This window comes from Taudactylus pleione, unplaced genomic scaffold (genome assembly GCF_031769625.1).
Source record: "Taudactylus pleione unplaced genomic scaffold, aTauple2 ptg000086l, whole genome shotgun sequence".
Taxonomy (NCBI): domain Eukaryota; kingdom Metazoa; phylum Chordata; class Amphibia; order Anura; family Myobatrachidae; genus Taudactylus; species Taudactylus pleione.
This window is the reverse complement of record NW_028284488.1, coordinates 21,058,981-21,080,000: the sequence shown is the minus strand read 5'-3', so window position 1 is coordinate 21,080,000 and position 21,020 is coordinate 21,058,981. Positions and strand designations below refer to the sequence as shown.

General features: G+C 49.8%; 1 protein-coding gene across 1 annotated transcript in view; it reads right to left on the bottom strand.

Moving 5' to 3' along the window:
• The window catches only part of MCM10 (minichromosome maintenance 10 replication initiation factor), an 86,148-nt gene that overhangs the window by 47,722 nt on the left and 17,406 nt on the right, over positions 1 to 21,020 (bottom strand). Inside the window, exons 5-6 of the mRNA XM_088468773.1 lie at positions 8,828 to 8,944; positions 6,953 to 7,121 (exon numbers count right to left, since the gene is read on the bottom strand). Of these exons, the coding sequence (XP_088324899.1) occupies positions 6,953 to 7,121; positions 8,828 to 8,944 (286 nt within the window). The remainder of the gene's footprint in view (positions 1 to 6,952; positions 7,122 to 8,827; positions 8,945 to 21,020) is intronic.

Here is a 21,020-nt window from a genome sequence, read left to right as displayed (position 1 = left end):
AGATAGATCTGCAGATCACTCGATCTGCAGATATTTGTTAGATGTGTACCCAGCTTAAAACTGTGTTCCCCCAAGAAAATCTTGCCAGCTGAGTGGCATCAAAAATTCAATGGGTGGGAGACCTTCACACTATTGAAATCATGACTTTATATTGAGACTGATGTGGCCAATAATTTGCACTGACTTGTCTATATAAACTGTCAGTGTAGCGAGATTTTCAGCATCATCACAGTACCAGACGATGGGAAATTTGCTAGGCGGACTGCCTGAGATATAAAGCGTGGGGAGATAGACACTGTAATAGGATGACTGAGAGGTGGTATTAAATACATCACACCCTGTAGAAAAGTCTGCAGGGTGAAAGAAAAAAAAAAAAGTGCAGATATCTGAATCTTTAGTACATTCTGATCCAATTCTATCCTTTAGGAAATGTAGCCCAAATCTAAAAAAGAAGTTGTTGGAAAATTCCTGTTCTTGAGCCAAGAAGCATAGTTCCTCCATACATTATTTGCTGAAAATGGGTTTCTGGCTCCAGACCTGGGGCTAAACACTGTCAAACAACGTTACCTCTTCAAGAAACATGGCTTCAACTGCTACACTGTACATTCCCAAGTTAGGAGAGCTTTCCTTCTTTGAAGCCACCATGATAGACCCAAAAAAATTCATAAGAAAGTTAGTATACCACTAATGCCTCGGTCAGTATGAAGCTGCTAACAGCCTGACAACCTGTGGAAGCATGGCTACGTCCAGGATCAGATAAGTCAGATGAAAATTTCATGGGACCAGTGTGACATCTACAAGCAATGCCTTTGGATCCATGGTCAGATTTGCAATACCTTGTACTTCAGCCGAAACGCCATTATGTTAATATCTGACTACTATAACCACTTCTCTACTCCATGGTTCCAATGTCCGGAATGGATGCAAAATATAAATTTATGTTCTTACCTGTTAAATCCTTTTCTTGGAATCCAGAGGTTTAACATTGGGTATAGGCGTTGAGCTGAAGCATCAAATTATTAACGCTTTCCCCTTTCTTCTATACCCTGCCCCAGCATAGAGGTCCAGTTAAGTTAACAATCCTAAGGCATGGAGGAAGAGGAAGGAGAAGGAAGATTGGCACACACGCACATAACAGTGCAAAAAAACACTCAAGCCAGGTGCGCGACAGCGCCATGTCCTCCATGGACTCCAGGAAAATGATTTAACAGGTACCATAAATCTACTTTTCTTCATCATCCATAGGGGACACAGGATTTACACTGGGACTTCCTAAAGCTGTCCCCTAAGGGAGCAGACGCTCCTGAGCTGTGTTGAGAAACCTTCGCTGAAAGACCACATCTGTGGAGGCTAAGGTATCAAAGGAATAGAACCTGAGGAATGTGTGGGCAGAAGACCACGTGGCTGCTTTACAAAGCTGCTTTGCAGAGGTGCAACATCTTGCTGCCCAAGAAGTGGCTACTGACCAGTTGGAAGGAGCACACACACTGAGGCAGGACCAGGTAAGCGTGACAAATTGTCAAATAAAGCCACCTGGCCAAATACTGCTTAGTAGCTGGCCAGCCCCGCTTGTGAAAGTCATACAGGAAAAAAAGAGGGAGTCTGTCTTATGGAAGGGCACTCACTACATTCAAAGAGGCCAGCTCAGGAGAAGAGTCCGGTATTTTGACCAAACCACGATCTCATGGTTAATGTGAAATCTGGAAACTACCTTAGGCAGGTAGTTCAAACGTGTCCGAAAGACAGCCGGGTCTGAGTGAAAAATAAGAAAAGGGGAACAAGACAATGCGCTCAAGTCAGAAACATTACAGGCTGATGCGATGGCGAGGAGGAAGACAGTGCCCCATGTAAACCAACGAATGTCTACTGTGTCCAAGGGCTCAAAAGGGAGATGACTGTAGATTCTGAAGAACCAACAGATAAGTTCCACGGAGCCACCGGAGGAACAAACTAGAGGTTGCCCATGGAGGACACCCTGTATTATAGTTGGTACATCCGGCAACAGTGCAATCCGTTTCTGGAAAAGGACAGAAAGGGCCGAAATGTGTACCTTTAAAAAGGAAAGGCTGAGGCCTAAATCTAAACCTGCCTGCAAGACAGGACTCGTGACATATGGAAGGATCTGGGGTTGAAACCTCAAACCAAACCACTAATCAAAGTACATTCTCCAAACCCTGATAAATCCTGGATGAGGAAGGCATCCTGGCGTGAAGCATGGTACAAATGACAGAAGGACAAACCCTTAGCCAACAGGATGATGTCTCAAGAGCCACCCAGTAAAAGCAGGATGGCCCAGGACTGGTTGGAAGCACATGCACCGTGACAGCACAGCGTCGATGGAGAGAACCACAAGATTAACATACTGAGCCCTACGTGGCCAATCTGGAGCCACGAGGATCACTGTGCCGCCTTCCAACTTCAGTTTGTGAAGAACCCGCTGAATCATTGAAATTGGAGGAAAGAGTACGAAGGTCGACCAGACCGCTAATGCGTCCACCAGAAGAGGTCCCGGATCTCTGGTGCATGAGCAGTATCGTGGTAGCTTATGGTTGTTTCAACATGTTATTGTCTGGCAGGCCCCAGCGGAGAACTAGGAGGTAAAAGACGACTGGGTGCGGGGCCCAGTCATCCGAGTGAACGTCATACCATCTCGAAGGTGGAGACCAGAGAACTCAGGACCTGCACGCAAGAGTGGGTCGACACATGACTGCGATCCACGAAGGAGCTAAATTTTGGCCTGCAAGGACAGAAGCTTGTCCTTTAGAAGGAACACTTGCTGGACTATGGAGTGTAAATGTAGCATCACCTAAGACGGAGTCAAGGTGGATTTCCGCCAGTTGATGATACAACTGTGAGACTGATGTGATCCCTTAGCACATCCGGGGACTGGGCCAGGAGATGATCGACGGATAGGGGTCAGAATACTGCCCTATCTGGACGGAGACGTGCTGCCATGACCTTCGTGAAAACCCAAGGTGCCGTGGAATGCACAAATGCCAATGCCTAATACTAGAAGTGTTCCTCATGCACCGCAACCTTGAGGAAGTGCTGGTGACTGACCTGGATGGGAATATGCAAATGGGCATCATGGATATCTAAGGAGGCCATCATGAAGTTCCAGAGACAGAATGATGGAGTAAACTTCAGAACTCAGAGGTACCTATTGAGTGACTTCAGGTTGAGGATGGGTTGGAACGAGCCATCTAGCTTCTGAACCAGGAAGAAGTTGACATAGAAACCTGTGCCTCTCTAGGACGGGGAAACTGGGATGACTACCTTGAAGACCTCCCGAAGCGTTATGACGTAGCCCTGGGAAAACATACCTTTGACCCAGACGCCTGTCATGGTCGTCATCCAAGTAAAAGCATGAGGTGGTTGGGGACTCCCAAGCGGAGGCCCGCCAGTCATGCAGCAGGCTTGGTAGCAGGCAGTCTGGTAGAATAGGCTTATTTACCTTTTTACTTGGAGCCCTTGGTAGTAGAGACCTGGAAAAAGATTGACCTTTGGTTTTACCCTGCGGGCGAAAATTTTAAATTTGTGAACTTGGGGCTGGCGCAGAAGGAAGGAAAGCAGTCCTGGCCGCTGCTACCGTAGCCATGATCTTGAACAACTCAGGACCAAAAAGAACCTGTCCTGAAAAGAGAAGAGCTTCAAGGGCTTTCTTAGAGTCTGCGTCAGCACATCAGGTTCAAAGCACTCCAGGCTGCCACAGTAGAAGTCGACATTTTAGAGGTTAGGAAACCAGTGGCAATGGCTGCCTCACCAAGATAGGAGCCTGCTTCCATGAGATGATCAACCATAGATGATAACTCCATCCTCCAGGGTATCTACCCAGCGGCTGAACGCCTTAGCTACCCAAGCGAAAATCAGAGCTAGGCAGACAATAGTTCCTGCATTCGAGTGTATTGCTTTATGGAAGTGCTCTAGCTTCTTATCTGTCAGTTCCTTTAGGGATAGGAAGGGTAGCAGATTTGATTAGTTGGGCGATGTAAGTATCTACTGGAGGGGGAGGGGGAGACACACACACACTCCCATTTGGCCCTATCCAAAGCTGGGAGAAGATAAAAAGCAGCAATGTGCTTAGGGACTATAAAGTGCTTGTCAGGGTGAGCCCATGCCACCGCTAGGTGCTCTGCGAGCTGAGAAGTGGGGAATTAGACAGGCGTCTTCTTTTGCCATTTAAATACTGGGGCATCAGACTTTGAAGTCTGGTCAGAGTCCTTGATTGAAAGTGCAGATATAGTGCCTTGATCAATATCCACCTGCAGAAGGGAATCTTCCTGAACAGAAGATGTTTCAACATCAGAGGTAAGAGACATTATCTTCATGATCCGATAAAACCTCAGTCAGAGTCATAACCAGACAGAGGTGTACAATTATCACGCCTGGTGGGTTTGCGCTTGGATGGGTGGTCCTTGCCCAGCATCCCTTGGAGAGATGCAGACACCTGCACCAAATCTTGCACATACAGAACGATTGAACCAATAGAGCAGTGATTTTCAACTCGAGGCACACTACGAAGATTTTAAAAATTGCCAAGGCACACCATCCGGCAATACAGCGAGCGCGACCAATTAAAATTCTATATATATATATGCACCCACATAAAAAAACACAAAAAAACGCACATACATTGGCCCCAGGGGTGCATCTAGGGTCCGAGCGCCCCTGGAAAACGAAGGGACTGCCGTGCCGTGCCCCCCCCCCCCCCGTATATTTTCACAATTACACACGGGGAAGGGGTTACTGGGCTCACTTCCCTGTCTATTTTGCTCCCCCTTTCTCTCCATCTGTGTGATTGTGACCCCCCTCATCATTGTTAGTGTCCCCCCCTTCTTTTCATCTGTGTTTTTGTGCTACCCCCCTTCCTCTTCTGTTAGTGTCCCCCCTCCTCCTGATCTGTGCTGTTGTGCTCCCCCTCCCTCATCTATGTTATTGTGCACATCCCCTTCTCCTCATCTGTGTTATTATGCTCCCCCGCTCCTCCCCTTCGGTGTCTGTTCTGCTCTTTCCCCTTCTCCCCATCGGTGTCTGCTCTGCTCTCCCTTCTCCTCATAGGTGTCTGTTCAGCTGTCTTCTCCCCCACCTCTCGTACCCATCAGTGTCCATTATTGTTTGTCCACCCACCCCATTCACTTACCTTACCAGCTTCTTCACATCCCTGTCTTCTCGGCTCTTACTCCATGATGGGCACTCTCCGCAGGTCTTCTAAGGGCTGGGTCAATGGCCTCGCAGACAGGAAACGCAGCGTGTGTGACCTGTGATGTCAGGCCGCCGCGTCTACGCATGGTCCTTGCACGTCTAAGCCTTCCTGAGGAGCTCAGCGGCAGCGCTGCCCGGTCCATCCTATAATGTGACTGGCTGCAGACTGTCACGCTGCGGAACACCTAACAAGCGCCCACGGCACACTAGTGAAAACCGCTGCCATAGAGTTTCTGCAGCAGCGTGTTGTGAATCTCCCTTAACAGGTAGAACACTGGCGACCTGGCCCACACCTGTAGTGAGACTAGTAGGGGGGGGGGGGGGGGAAGGCTTGGGGGTTGCAAGTTGATTTACCAACTGCGACATTACCTGTGAAAGTGTGGAAGCCCATGCCGGATCCTGATTGGAAGGTGTGGCCAAATGGACCTCCCGCTGCTTAGCAGTGAAACACCAGACACACAGGCCATCGTGGTCGGGAGGAGAATGTACATCAGTACAGTTCCTACAGTTATGCAACACAGGAGCACCCACCTCAGGTTGCCTTGCCCTTGGTAATGTATTTCCAAGAATGTTCCCACACCCACAAGTTTAACTTAAAAAAAAAAAAAAAAAACTGTGGTGTTTTTTAATGGGTAGAGTACTGAATTGTGAAGCACTACATATAAATTAATAAGTGGGGCTATGCAATAAATGTTATGTAAACATGAATGCCAATAAACAAACTGGTGTCCACAAGAAGATTTGCCAATTAAACGAATGTAGGCCCTACAGAGATATGAAGGAGGAGACAGTCTATAGAGAAACATAGAAAATCTAAACAGAGGAAATATAAAGTGTAGAGAACAAAGGAAGTACTCCTGTACACTTAAACATGCACACAAAAACATTCAATGCATAAAGGCAGTATACAATGGCAAACTGCTGTTCAACAACCAAGCCCCGACAGGGGAGGAAGGAGCTAAAGTAAAACCCGACTGGCTGGAGTGAGGTATACAGGGATGCAGTAACCCTGGTGTCTCTCTCTGTGTAGATGAAAGCAGGCAATCTATTAAAATGGCTGCCCAGCGTTGTAGGGAGGGAGGAGAGAAAGGAGATTACCCAGGGCCGGGTAACCTGCATGAGGGGACTCTCCAAGGGGTCGGGGATGAGCAAATAGGGAAGGCTATCCTCCCTTCTGGCTTAACCTCCATTTACATGGACACCCCTAATTATGAATGCCCCACAGCCAAAGTTGTCCTGGTGTTGTAGTGGGGGTGTGGAGACAACCTGGCTCCCACTGCTAGTACCACCTGCGGCGTCCTGCATCTGCGGCAAAAGCCGCCCAGAACGTGGCCTTACCGGTCCCCAATGCATCCGGCTGTGGCTCTTCCTCTGTGTGCTGAAGCCAGCCGGAGTTACTGACCCAGTCGCCAGTGCTCTGGCCGCCGGCACGAAGGATCATTAGAGCGGCATTGAAGGTGTCTCATAAGCAGGCAGTGAGTCAGTGTCTTATGTGAAAGAAAAAAAAATAAAAGTAAAATAAGACTGCTTAATAGCAGCCCCTGAAAACCATGTCCACTCTTTGGGCACCAAACGAAAAACTGGATATATAGGCTGGGGGCGGGGTATAGGATAGAGGGAGCCTCGGCTGCTGGGAAAAGTTAGCCGTTTGATGCCCAGCTCACTTCCTATATCCAGTGTAAAAGCCTGTGTCCCAAATGGATGATAAAGAAACATTATCACTTGTCTATTGTATCAAGATAAACTATACCTGATTCGTAGCCCAGAAAATTTCTCAACAGAAACTTGTTGACTGGCAGTGGGTGTGTTGAGATTCCCCAGAGACCGTGGTGTTAATGCAGGGCTTGGCTGACTAGACTGTTTTCCTGCCTGTGATGGAAAACTACTGAGGGATTGGTTTTGAGAAGTGCTTTTGTTTTCTGTATAAAAAAAGAAAAAAGAAAAAAAAAAAAAAAGTTATTTATATTAAGGATTAAACCACAGAAAACTGAACATTCAGATGTGTAGTTCCCAAATAGCTGCATAATCTGAAAATGCCCTCCTTGCTCCAGCTGACAGCATGTTTTCAATCAATAGGCTGCATACTAGGAATGGACATCGGAAGCCCACCATCATATGATGGCAGTGCTTCCACCATTGAATCTATCGACGCAATGGTAACTAACCATCGCATCAAAAGCATTCAATGGTAAAAACTATTCATATGAATAGTAAAGGGGCGGGGTTAGGGGAGGGGCTCAGGCACAAAGCATCAAAAAAAAGAAAAAAAGAAAACACAACTGAGCCAGGCAGAGCTGACTGAGGACAAGGAGAATGAGAAACACTGTCACTGCCACGCTGCTGTGGGCACTTAAAGCACAATAAACTGAAGTCTAAAAACATTATTAAATATACTTATAACACACAGAAAAGGAACCTCTTACTGCACCAGCAGAGACATCACTCTCCATCTCTGCTGGTATAAACGTTGTTAGCTTTCACTCTGTGTCTGGGAGTGACTGCTGCTGCTGGGCCAGGGCTGCACACTGATTGGCTCTCACAGACTCAGAGAGCCAATCAGAGCTAGCAGAGAGGGGAGGGAGGGACAGGTCTGAGGCAGTGAGAGACAGCCTCCAACGATCCCAGCAGCACGAGCCAGAAAGGTTATCAGAGGCAGAGACAGCAGTCAGAGCTCTTAGTATTAAAGAAAAGAAGCCACCATCGCAACACCTTTGAATGATTACTATTAGAAGGCAGCAAACATCGGAATGCTGCCATCAAATGGTAAAACACTAACATCGGAAGAAAAACATCGATGGTCGCAAACATCGACCATCGATGTCCATCCCTACTGCATACATAATGGTGGGATACAGGACCTCATTCAAAGTCGGTCGTTGCAGCCGCTCGGTCATACGCCACCGATGTTCGCTAAACTGCGCATGCGTAAAATTCGCAATGCGCGTGCGCAAACTAGCTATTACGATCAGAAATTGCTCTCTCCTTGAACACAGCCAGATCGTTAGTTTGAGTGACAGGATGAGGCGTTTGTGGGTGGTAACAGGGGAAGGTGCTTGTGAACGGGGGAGTGGAGATCCGAATGCCGTCGTGCCTGACTATGCAAACGGCGTTTTATGGGAGTGCTTACGGTTTATGGGAGTGCATAATTAACTAAGTAGTGTCATGGCACATGTGACATGGGAGGTTTTTACACTGACTTCATCGTAGTGCTTAAGAGAGGGTATGGTCAACCTTAAGCTCTACGAACAGCTCCGATGGTTCCTGATGGTCTCGATTAACCCTTATATGCCCGGAGATTACGTGTAACGCGAACGAGAAGGGGGCGTATTTTTAGTCTTACGGCCGCATCCTCCCCTTGCTCGTCCAGCTAACGATCCCATCTTAACGACGCAACTTGCGAGCGCTTCATTTGCATATCCGGACCCTTTTACCTTACGACCAAGCGGCCGCAACGACAGACTCTGAATGAGGTCCACAGTACCAAAAGTAATGTTTGGAAGGCTTATTACACCTACATCGAAAATTCCGTTTTGAATACCTTTCTGTAAATTAAGGTAGCACCCCTAGTAGATCAAGTATATCTGATTAATATACTTGATATCTGATTAAGGCTTGGTCTCATTACCTGACATATGCATCTTTCTTTTAGGAGTTGTTTGAGGTTTTGTTTGTGAGGCAGGTGGGCTGTAAAGCTGAGCAGCTACGGCACTAGATTCATGCTTTTTATCGCATTCTTTTGTTGCTAAATACAAAAAAAGAAAAAAAAAAAAAAAAACTTTTAGAACTAGCTAGTTTGAAGGAAAAAAAAAAATACATTAAGACCAATGACACTTTCGGTAAAAAATAAATAATGTAACTCCTTCAATTGAATTTTTGAGGTTTCAACTCAAGGATGAGTTTCCTCTGTGTTTTTAGGGCCCCTTGTAAAGTTGTGGAGTCAGATCTCAGAGGTAGATCCACCTCTTTCCAGGTCATCATGCAGCTTTGGGCTGGCAGTGCATACATTCCTAGCACCTACGAGGTCTGTCTAAAAAGTTCAGTGAATGGTCTGATGTCTGTATGCAACAAGGTCACTCATGCACGCTGACATGCATGGACATGTCTGGACCTGCACCTAGTCGGGGCTTGCCCGAGGCCGCCACAGCACTGCCATTGCATTAATTTCAACAGAGTGTCCCGAGCAGTGTGCGTCTAACAATGGAGCTGGTCTTCCACAGATTCCTTGCCACTGCAAAAGCGTGCAGAATAATCGTACTCATTTTCTACTCACAGCATCCTGTCCGTACACTTTCACCAACATTTTGTGCGTCTCCGTTGACGATTTACCCAATTTGAAGCAGAACTTAATGTTGCGTCGTTGCTCCATTGCTGTTCGACGCACACTGCTCGGGACACTGTTGAAATAAATGCAATGGCTGTGCGTTGGCTGCCTCGAGCAAACACCGACTGGGGGCAGGTCCAGACATGTCGATGCATGTCGGCGCGCATGAGCAACCTTGTTGCAAGCTTTGCATATAGATATATCAGACCATTCACCAAACTGTTTAGACAGACCTCGTATAGTTATTGTGTAACTATATTGCATCAGTGGGATGGTGCAAATACTTTTTGAAATACCGGCACAATAAGTATCCAATGCCTGCAGCCAGGACACTGATTGTGTCTCAACTCTATTACTAAAATACTCCTTTTCAATAAGGGGAATATTAAAGAGGGCAGCCCATTTAAGGGTTCCTGGAAAGTTTTAACTCCAATAAGAGGATTTTTGGGTACTTCTCGTTGAATCCTGATTCATGCAGGGGGACACGACCATTTGGTTGCGATGGGGTCCAGAGGAGCTGGCACTTAACTAAATCTGTAACTTTCAGCAGCCTAATCTCCTCCCTTCTGCAACTTCCAGCCGGCAGTACAACTTCAACAGTGCCCGGAGAAGAGAAGCAGTAACCCAGTGAAACTTTAAAAAAAAAAAAAAAGTAAAACAGAACCACAGGTAAAAAGACGGTCAACATAAACCCGGCACGACTGACCACGAGGGAGGAACGCAGTGACCCCCAACATGAATCAGAGAAAAGGATTCAACGGTAAGTACCCCAAAATACTCTCTCTCATGGGATATTCAACAGCCACCCCAGGGGAGGAAAGGCTCAGGCTGCTTGACCGGATACCCGTACAGCCAAAGTGGGCGTCACCGAGGCAAAAACATCAAAACGAGCAAGAGTGTGGACAGAGGACCAGGTAGCAGCCCGGCAGACTTGCTCAGCAGAAGCCCGATGCCGCGCCGCCCTGGAGGTCGCCACTGCCCTAGTAGAATGCGCAGACACCCTGTCCAGTGCCTGACAACACGCAATAGAACAGGCTCGGGTGATGAATGAGTGGATCAAACGCAAAATGGTCTGCTTGGTAGCAGGCCATCCAAGTTTATAATGGACCAGCAAGGAATCTGTGTGGCGGATTGAGGAAGTCCTTTCAAAGTAGATCCGAAGGGCCCGGATAGCATTCAACAGAGCCAGATTGTCCCGGTACTGGGAAGTCTGCGACGAAGGAAAGAAGATTTCCTGGTTCAAGTGGAAGGCCGAAACAACCTTTGGTTGGAACATAGGAACTGTATGGAGACCTGCACGATCATCATGGAAGATAGAAAAAATAAAACAAAGTGGCCTGCAAGACAAAGCACCCAACTTGGAAACCAGCCGACCTGTACCAATGGCCATAAGGAAAACCAGTTTCCAAGTCATGAACTGAATGTCTGCCAAATCCAAAGGCTAAAAGGGGGCCTGTTTGAGAGCCAAGAGGACCAGGTTAAGATCCCACAGAGCCACTGGCAGACAAAACAGAGGCTGAACCCTTAAGACACCCTGCAAAAAGGACAGAACCTCAGGAAGCAGGGCAAGACGCCTTTGGAAATAAATAGACAGCCAAATTCTGCACTTTCAAGGAACGCAGGCATAAGCCGGCCTCCAAACCTCCCTGAAGGAAAGAAATTGTAAAGACTAAACCTGAAGGTATGAACCTCGTGCCGTTCACACAAGATGTAGATCTTCCAGATCCGGTGGTAATTGCGCAACAAAACCTGATTTTGGGCCTGCAACGTAGTATGTACAACTGAAGGAAAAAACCCTTAGCCTTCAAGAGCCTGGCCTCAAAAGCAAGGCTGTTCAAGCCAACCGAGGAAGGTCCTTGTGCAGAAATGAACTCTACAGCAGCAGATCTGGCCGAAGTGGGAGAGGCGAGCCAGGACCTACGCCATTTGCTCCCGCACTTTTGGTGCCGCCCACATTCACATACGCCACCGCATTGTCAGAGTGGATCCGCAGCCAGCTAGGACAGACTGGTCATCCAACAGAGCTAGATAGATAGCTCGGAGTTCGAGCACAATGATCGATAGGGCAGCCTCCGAAGACGACCAAAGACCCTGGAGTCAAAAACTTACCACCACGGCACCCCAACCTGGAGCAGATGATCAGACAGTAACCACCACTGATGGGAGCAACGCATGCTGGCGGACAGAACCAGAAGCTGAGAAAAGAGATCCTCCGTGCACCCCGACCAATGTCCCACTGGAATTCCTGCACGTGGAACCAGGTGTACTGAATGGTCTCGAAGGTAGAGAACTTTGTACCCAACAGTTTCATGCACAGCAATATTGATGGACTAGACGCTGACAAAGCCCTCGTGACCAAATCCTGGAGGCTCCAGGCTTTGTATTCAGAAAGGAACACCTGCTGCAGAGAGGTGTCAAAGACACCCCCAGGAACAGCAAGCGTTGACAAGGCATCAGGTGAGACTTCATGAAGTTCAGTATCCAACAGTGATTCTGAAGAACCTGCAGTCCAGGTTCACCTGCAACAGGGAAGCCGAATCGGCCTTTACAAGGAGATTAGAGTCTAAATAGGAAATTACTGCAATCCCATCCTTGCGCAGCAGACTCACCATGACCGCCATTGATCTTCGTGAAAATGCACGCGGCCATGGCTAAATAGAATGGATTGGCCCGTAACAGATAGTGCCCACCATGAACCAGAGCAGAGAGCGATGACCTATCCAAATAGGAACGTGAAGGTAGGCATCCTTGACGTTCCGTGAGGTCAAAAATGTGTTGGCCTCCATGTCACGGATCACCAATCGGAGAAATTCCATGCGAAACCAAAACACCTGGTGTTCAAGACCTGAAGATTCAAATTTGGGCGGAAGGAGCTGTTCAGCTTCCAAACAAGGAATATGTTGGAGTAGAATCCCTGTTTCCATTTTAACGCTGGAACAGAAACTACAACTTCTTCAGAATTCAGAGAGCTGATAGCTTGGTCCAAGGACACCCTCTTCTCCAGATCCCAGGGAAGAGCAGTTGCGAAAAGTGACGGAACCCTGAGATTACATAACCACAGGAAACAATGTCTTGCACCCAGGTGTAGGCAGTCGACTCCACCCAATGGCTCCTGAACTGGAGCAGGTGTCCACCTACCTCCGACCGGACTGGGTGGGGAATGATTGCTTCAGGCGCTAGGCTTTTCAGGAGCATGGTCTCCCGAGCGCCTGTTGGCCTCAGAAAAACCTGCCTCTGGCGGATTGTTCTCTAGAAGGCACCTGCCCAAAAGGAAGAGGGAAGCGTACAAAACCGCCTCCCCAGCAGCCACAGGAAGAAAAGTACTCTTTCCACTGGTGAACTGGGCAATGAGAGCATCCAGATCAGGCACGGAAACCCCCCCCCCCCCCACTAAACAGAAGCGCCTCCAAGGACCACTTAGACTCATAATTCACATCCCATGCGCGGACCCAAAGGACACGCCGAGCAGAGACAGGCGTAGCAGAGACCTGGGACGTCACCTGAGCAGTCTTGCATGGCCTCACAAACATTATGCCATGCCCTGAAACTGCTCCGCCAAGTCAAGCAAGGAATCCTTGGAAGAATCACCCTGGAGACCAGCGACCATCTTATCAATCCAAGTCTCCATGGCTCGAGCCACACATGCCAAGGCCAGCAAAGGACGGATAACTGCCTCAGAAGCACAGTGTGCTTTGCCAATCGCGCAACTGGGGCATCCACCTTGGGACACTGCTCCCACTTGGCCACATGGTCTGCTAGAAGGGGATAAAGAGCAGCAAACCTGCTCTTTATACAAGGAATACAACATTTTCTATCCAGCATTTTCCAAGCTTCCTGATTAAGATCAGATAGATCCAAAGACCAGGGAAACAATAGCACCCGTATGCGACAATGCATGAAAAGACCCCCTGCTTCCGCCTGGGTATCCAAGTGTAAGCAGTCAAGAGACTGGAGAACTGCAGTAATGAGATTCTCAACTCCCTGACCCAAGGAAGAATCCACATCTTTGCCTTCCGGAAGAACTGAATCATCTGGAATCTCACCTTCCACCCCCCCACAGAGACTCCCCAACAGATCTTGGGAAGATGGAAGACAGTTTGTGGCCTCCAAGAACCGTTCCAAATACGAGGAAACGTTCTCAAAACCGGAAGCTGTGGGCAGGTCCTAAGCCAGGGTGCGTCGGTACCTGGCTAAGCCCTCAATGCAGAGAAACCAGGCCCGGCAGCGGCCCGAGCCCATTCCTGCCGTTGAAACGTAGCCAGTTGCACTTAGTCAGACACTGACCGGCTGAGAGCCCTAAGCTCATGCTGGCTCGGTCGAGTCAGGCGCAGTGCACCCTGATGCCCGTGCGTGACTTGGTCCCGCCCAAAAGTCTGTATACAGCACCCCAAAGTACACACGGCAATTTAATATTGCATTGTGCACATGTAAGAAATAACTGCACAGTAGCGTCCTTAGCCTTAATGGCCTTTGCCTTGTCCGCCATGAACCCTATAATGCAAACAGCTGCTAAATAACCCCTGAAAGGGTCAAAAACAAGTAACAGGTTCACTGAGGCACAACTCTGATTGATAAAAAAAAAAAAACAAGAGATATGGTAAGAACTTACCTTTGTTATCTCTGTTTCTACGAAGTCCAAAGGGTCTACAGGGTTGACCTTGGGGTATAGCTGGATCTGGATCCACGGTCACCACGCAGTTAAAGCTTTCACTGCTCCCAGGATGCACTTTGGTCCGTCCTCTATACCCCGCCCCCGAGCCACAGGCACCTCAGTTGGTAAGCAGCCAAGGCTGGAGGAGGAGACTAAACAGAGAAGGAAGACTGGAACACACAAGGAACCATACTCACAGAAATGGGAGACTGAAAACCGGTGACCAGCCACACAGCCCATTTGAAGCCAGGTGTGTCAGAGGCTGGAACAGGCAAACGTTCCTGTATATAAGCCTCCCTAATAACAGAACAAAGCCAACGGGCTAACGTTTGTTTGTTGGCAGGCCAACCCCTCTTATGAAAACCAAAGAGGACAAATAAGGAATCGGACTTTCTTACAGAAGCAGTCCGATCAACAAACTCTGAGAGCACGGACAACGTCCAATGAAGCCTCACCAGCTGTAAGATCGGGAGATTGAAAAGCTGGAACCACAAGTTTCTGACTGATGTGGAATTTAGAGACAACTTTAGGCAAAAACTCAGGACGAGTGCGAAGCACTGCCCTGTCCTGGTGAAAAATTAGGAAGGGGGACTACAGGAAAGTGTCCCCAACTCGGATACCCTCCTGGCAGAAGCAATTGCCAGGAGAAACACAGTGTTAACCACTTGAGGTCAATAAACTCAAGAGGCTCAAAGGGAGGTCCCTGCAGGACCCGAAGAACCACCGCCAAGTCCCACGGAGCCACTGGAGACACAAAGGAGGGCTGGAGTCTAACACCACCTTGGAAAAAGGTGCGAACGTCACGCAGCGTAGCGATTCTATGTTGGAACCAAACAGACAGAGCTGATACATGAACCTACAGGGAAGCAAGACATAAGCCCAGGTCAAGACCTGACTGTAGAAATGCCAGAATCCTAGAAACCCTGAACACCTGGAGGATCAAAGTTTCTGGACTCACACCACTGAAAGTAAGTGTGCCACACTCTGTGGTAAATCCGTGCCGAGGCAGGCTTGCGCGCCCTCAGCATGGTACCGATGACAGAGGTAGAAAAACCCCGGGACCTTAAGACGGCTGTCTCAAGAGCCACGCCGTCAAAGACAGCCGACCCAGATCTGGGTAAAGGCAGGGCCCCTGAGACAGCTGGTCCTGACGCTGAGGCAGAAGGAACGTAGCGTCTACGGACAAGCTCCTGAGATCGGAGTACCAAGGACGTCTGGGCCACGCTGGAGCCACCAGCAGAAACGTGCCCCTGTCCTGTTTGATTTTTCTGAGTACCCGAGGTAGCAGGGAGATCGGAGGGAACAGGTACGCTAGGTGAAATGTCCATTTCACCGACAGCGCGTCCACTAGGCTTGCGCCTGCATCTCTCGTCCTTGAGCCGTACACAGACAACTTGCAGTTGTGACGGGAGGCCATCAGATCCACCTCCGGCAGTCCCCACTTGTCCATGAGAAGTTGAAATACCACCGGGTGAAGCGACCATTCCCCGGGATGCACGTTGTGATGGCTGAGGAAGTCCGCCTCCCAATTGAGGACTCCCGGGATGAAGACTGCCGAGATTGCTGGAAGGTGGCACTCCACCCAAGCCAGGATCTGAGACACCTCCGACATCGCAGCTCGATCGCGACTCCCTCCCTGGTGATTTATGTACGCTACTGTGGTAGCGTTGTCCGATTGCACCTGAACTGCTCTTCCGTGAAGGACGGTGCCTGACGACAGTAGAGCACGGTACACTGCCCGCAGCTCTAGAACGTTTATGGGAAGGACGGCTTCCTCTGCCGACCAACGACCCTGAAGTGACAATGAGCCGGTCACTGCCCCCCAACCCCGGAGACTGGCATCCGTTGTGAGCAGGACCCAGTCCGGGATTCAAAAGGAGCGCCCCTCGACCAGATGAGCTGTCTGAAGCCACCAAGCCAAAGACTGCCGAACCTCCAGGGACAACACCAGCACCTGAGAGCGGATCCTGTGAGGTAACCCGTTCCATTCCGATAGAATCAGCCCCTGCAGGGGCCGGGAATGGAACTGGGCAAAATTCCACCATGTCGAATGTCGACACCATGGACCCCAGAACTCTCATAGCCGAATGGACCGACAGGCGGCAACTGCTCAGGCAACTGTGTATCCGCAGCTGTAGGGAGGAAGATCCTTTGCCGACGAGAATCCAGCAGGGCTCCCATAGAACCATCCGCTGTGATGGAATCAAGGAGGACTTTCTCCAATTTATCAACCACCCGTGCACTTGCAGGCAAGCGATCGTCAGGTGGAGATGTTGAAGCAGTACCTCTGGGGAGCTCGCCAGCAACAGGAGGTCGTCCAGATATGGCAGCAGCCATACATTCTGGTTCCGAAGATGTGCGGCCATGGCTGCAATAACCTTTGTGAATACCCTCGGTGCCGTGGAGAGGTCAAAGGGTAGTGCCCGGAACTGATAATGATGCTGAAGGATAGCGAACCTCAGATACCTCTGATGCGAAGGTGCTATCGGAACATGGAGGTAGGCGTCCTGGATATCCAGGGACACCATGTAATCCCCAGGTTCCATCGCCAGAATGATGGAACGTAACGTTTCCATCCTGAACTTGGGAACTCTGAGGAACGTGTTCAGAAAATTCAAATTGAGGATAGGGCGATGAGAACCATTGGGTTTCTGCACCAGAAACAGAGTAGAATAGTGCCCTGTCCCTCGTTGTGATTGAGAAACGGGAACAATGACCCCTGCTTTCATCAAGGACTCTATAGCCTCCTGAATCTATAAAGCCTTGATTTTGTCCTGAGAAGGACTCGTGCAGAAAAACTGGTAGGGCGGTCTGCGCCGAAAAGACAGGGCGTAACCCTGGGAGACCACTTCTCGAACCCAGGCATCCGTGGTGGTATTGTGCCAGCACTGGGCAAATTGAAGAAGTCGGCCTCCCACTCTAGGGTCCCCGAGAGGGAGGCCCGTCCCATCAGGCAGAAAGTTTATCTTCCTGCTTGGAAGAAAGGCGCCTGGCACTCCAGGCCTGCTTCTTGGGCTTAGAAGCGGTCTTGGTCGCCGACTGCCTCAGGAAGGACTGACCCTTGGCCTTACTCTGAACCCGAAAGGACCGAAAGGCAGAGCTCCTCACTTTAGCCGGCGCAGAGGCCGAAGGGAGGAAAGCAGACTTGGACTTAGCCAAGGTATCAACTATTTTGATCAAGTCTGGACCAAATAGCAATTCTCCATTAAAAGGCAAGGCCTCCAGACCCTTTTTAGAGTCTGCATCAGCCCTCCAGGACCTCAGCCACAGGGACTGCCGAGCAGACACAGCTGCAGCCGAAACCCTGGAAGTTAGCAGGCTGGCATCCAAAGACGCTTCCCCAATATAGGAAGCCGCATCCCTCATCTGTCCCACCAACGCTCTCTGGATATCCGGAGCATCGTCAGTAAAGGTATCCTCCAAGGCATTGGCCCAGTTCTCAATGGCTTTAGTCACCCAGGAGATAGCCATGGACAGGCAAGCCACCGCCCCGGAATGAGTAAATGGACTTCAAACAAGTCTCCACCTTCCTGTCCGTGGGATCCTTTAAAGAGGAGATAGACGGCAATGGCAGCGTCGCACTTTTGATCAAGCGGGTGACATGGGAATCCACCGCCGGTGGAGTCTCCCATTTCCTGCAATGAGCTTCAGGAAAAGGATAATTTGACGCCAACCTCTTCTGTGGATGGAACCTCTTACTGGGTAATTGCCAGGCCGCCGTCAAATGATCTGTTAATTGATCAGACAGGGGAAACACATTTGAAGTTACCTTAGCTTTTTTAAAATTAGGGAACTTCGACCGAGGTGCCGGTGCATCATCCTCTATATGGAGGATAGCCTGCACCGCCCTAACTAATGCTGGAACATTAATGGAGGACTTAGTCTCAACCTCCTGCCCCATGGCATCAGAGTCAGAGTCCTCATGGATCTCCCAGTTATCGGAGAACACTTCCGAGTCCGACAATTGCGCAGCCAGTGAACTCACGACAGGACGCTTGGACGCCCTTGGTGGCACATCACTTTGCAACATCGACTGAAACGCTGAGGATGAGGCCGCCAGACTCTGTACAGAGCTGGAGAGAACATCCACCCAAGGTGGAGGAGCCATCTGAGGAAAACTCTGAAAAGGCACCACAGACTGCCGCGTCACAGGAGGAGACTGGACATGCACAGGCAGTCCCGAATAAGGACCAACAGTCTGGGCCCCTGGGAGAGACTGCAATATTTGCGGAATACCCGGGGAATGGTGGGCTGGGGCAAGGCCCTAGAAGGGACTGTTGTTGGGACCGATAACCGGTCCACAATGGACGCCAGCACCTGAGAAAACATCGCCCAAGGAGGGTCCTGTGACATAGGGGGTTTAGAGGGGCCTGGTACCAGCTGGCACCGTCCACACAGACCATCCTGAGATATATCCTCCCCATCAATTCCAGCAGCACAGCGTCTGCAGGAAAACAACACAGGAGCCACGGAGTGCTCAGTCTCCTCATCAGACATGATATAGTAATTACCCAATAAAATCGTATCACCAGAGGAATTACGGTGTTAACACCCACGCACTCACCAGTATGCAACACAAACAGCCCAGATATCGTACTGTGTAGCACACAACAGTATGTGACTGACCTCACAAATACGTGATTTATATAAGTGAGGTTATCAGAAAAACACCCTTCCCCCACACACCTGCCGGCCGTAGGAGAAGGAAAGGGATAGGTATAAGCTGACCGTAAGTAGAAATAAACACAGACCGCAGCACTAGCAAAAGTCACATACAATGCAGAAAAGTTAATACTCACTGCACCTTTCGCTACAATCAACCGCCCAGATTCAGTGTCTGGGAGGGCTATAGTGCTGTGCACACTGTCCTTTAGCAGGGGAGAGGTACACAGGGAGACCGGTCCACTTGATACCGCCTGGGAGTCTGCGATGCCTGCCAGTAAAGATGGCCGCCGGAGACCTCAGAGGAGGAGTGGCCGAGAGATAGGAGCAGCTCAGCGACGCCAAACTGCGTGTTGAAAGGCGCGCTGAGCTGAGGGGAGGAGCCGCTAGACAGGGAAGGCTGCCTCCCCTGGCTAGCATTTAACCCCTGGGTTGCCAGTCCCGCTTCCAGCCTGACACCCTGGTGGTCTAGCGGACACACGGGGTATTCCTCTATAGAGGGGGAGCCCGCCGCCGCTGCTAGCGCCTCCGGTCTGTCCCCAGAGACCGGAGGCTTCTGACTGCATAGGAAGAATCCGCAGGCTGCCGCATGCGGCGACCAGCGGCTTACCTGATCCCCGGCGATATGGCAGCAGTCACAGGGAGTCCCCAGAGCCCGGCTAGTACAGACTCTGGTGTCCCGCTGCGATCCCCAGATCTGTACTGGCGTCGTGGCGCCAGCAGGGAGTAGGAGCGGTAGCGTGGACGTTCTAAAGGACAGTGATGTTGCCGCTCTGATAGTGTAAAAAAAAATAAAAATAAAAAATTCTCTTTAAAATAAAGCTTAGAGGCTGCTCCTGCAGCCCCACTGCGACAGGGTGACCCGACTCCGGCCGGGCAACAACTAAAACTGAGGTGCCTGTGGCTCGGGGTATAGAGGACGACGGACCCAAGTGCATCCTGGGAGCAGTGAAAGCTTTAACTGTGTGGTGCCCGTGGATCCAGATCCAGCTATACCCCAAGGTCAACCATGTGGACCCCCTATGGACCCTGAAGTAGAAATTAGCAGTAATAAGCTACAGTCGGGGTACTTAGCTGCCCAGCAGGCTACCCCCGAACGCCACAGAGGAGAGGTGCTTATGGACACCCGTAGGCGATAGTGATGCTGAAGCCATGGTGCCGAGGAGTCGATCATACACGGCTGCCTACATCCTACGCAGCTTGCAAGACCGCACAACCAGCAGGCCGAGCAAGAGCGGGAGATCAGCAGCCGCAGACCACAACCCCTACTCTCAGTCTACAGTGCAGAGACCCCCACAGCTCTGTGGGGACTCTGGTATCACCAGGGAACCCGGCCAGCCAGCGCACTAAATGGTATGGAGCCGCTGCATAAAACCATAAAAATGGCGGAGCCATCAAGAACCACTTCGCACCCCACAGCCTCTAAAAGGGCGAAGGTGCGCTGCAGTCCAGGCGGTCCGTCCAACCGGGGTTGCATAACGACAAGCCCAAACCACTGCTCCCTGCTGCTGCCCCAAGCCCGCTGAATGCTGCCAGCAGTAGCGTGAAACCAAATTATAAATAAAAAAACAAAAATTACAAATAAATTTAAATCTAACTATCAGGGCTGCCAAGCAGCCCCCTCCCAAAGGTATCTACCACGACAACTAGCGACTGGGGGTGCACAGGGGAGGAGCTTAGGCTACTGAAAAGTTACAGATTTAGTTAAGTGCCAGCTCCTGTGGACCCCATCGCAATCCCCGAGCATTGAAGAAAGAAATCTACCATAGCTATAAGCCAACATTTTATATCACTCATCTCTTCTATTTTAGACAAACCCAATTAAGATCTATATAGTGACTATTTAATGGGGGAGGACCGGTAAAACAATCACAAGCAAGTGAATAGATGCCGTGCGCATCTATTCACACTGTGCAGAGAGCTTGGGGCAGCACAGCATCTCCGTGAGTGCTGGGCACACCCCCTACAGTGATGAAAAGGGAGCGCGTCTCAAGGTTATGGCCCATTTTTAATTGACCATGCCCCTTTATCGGGGTATTTTTGGATAGCTGCCCCCTGCATTTCCTAGAGTGAACATTGGGCCTTATACAACTGCTAAACGTAGATTCCCGATGATTGGGAATCTGCACAGACGCATGACCCATTCTGCCCATGTATAGAATGGCTCTGCGATCCCGCATGTAG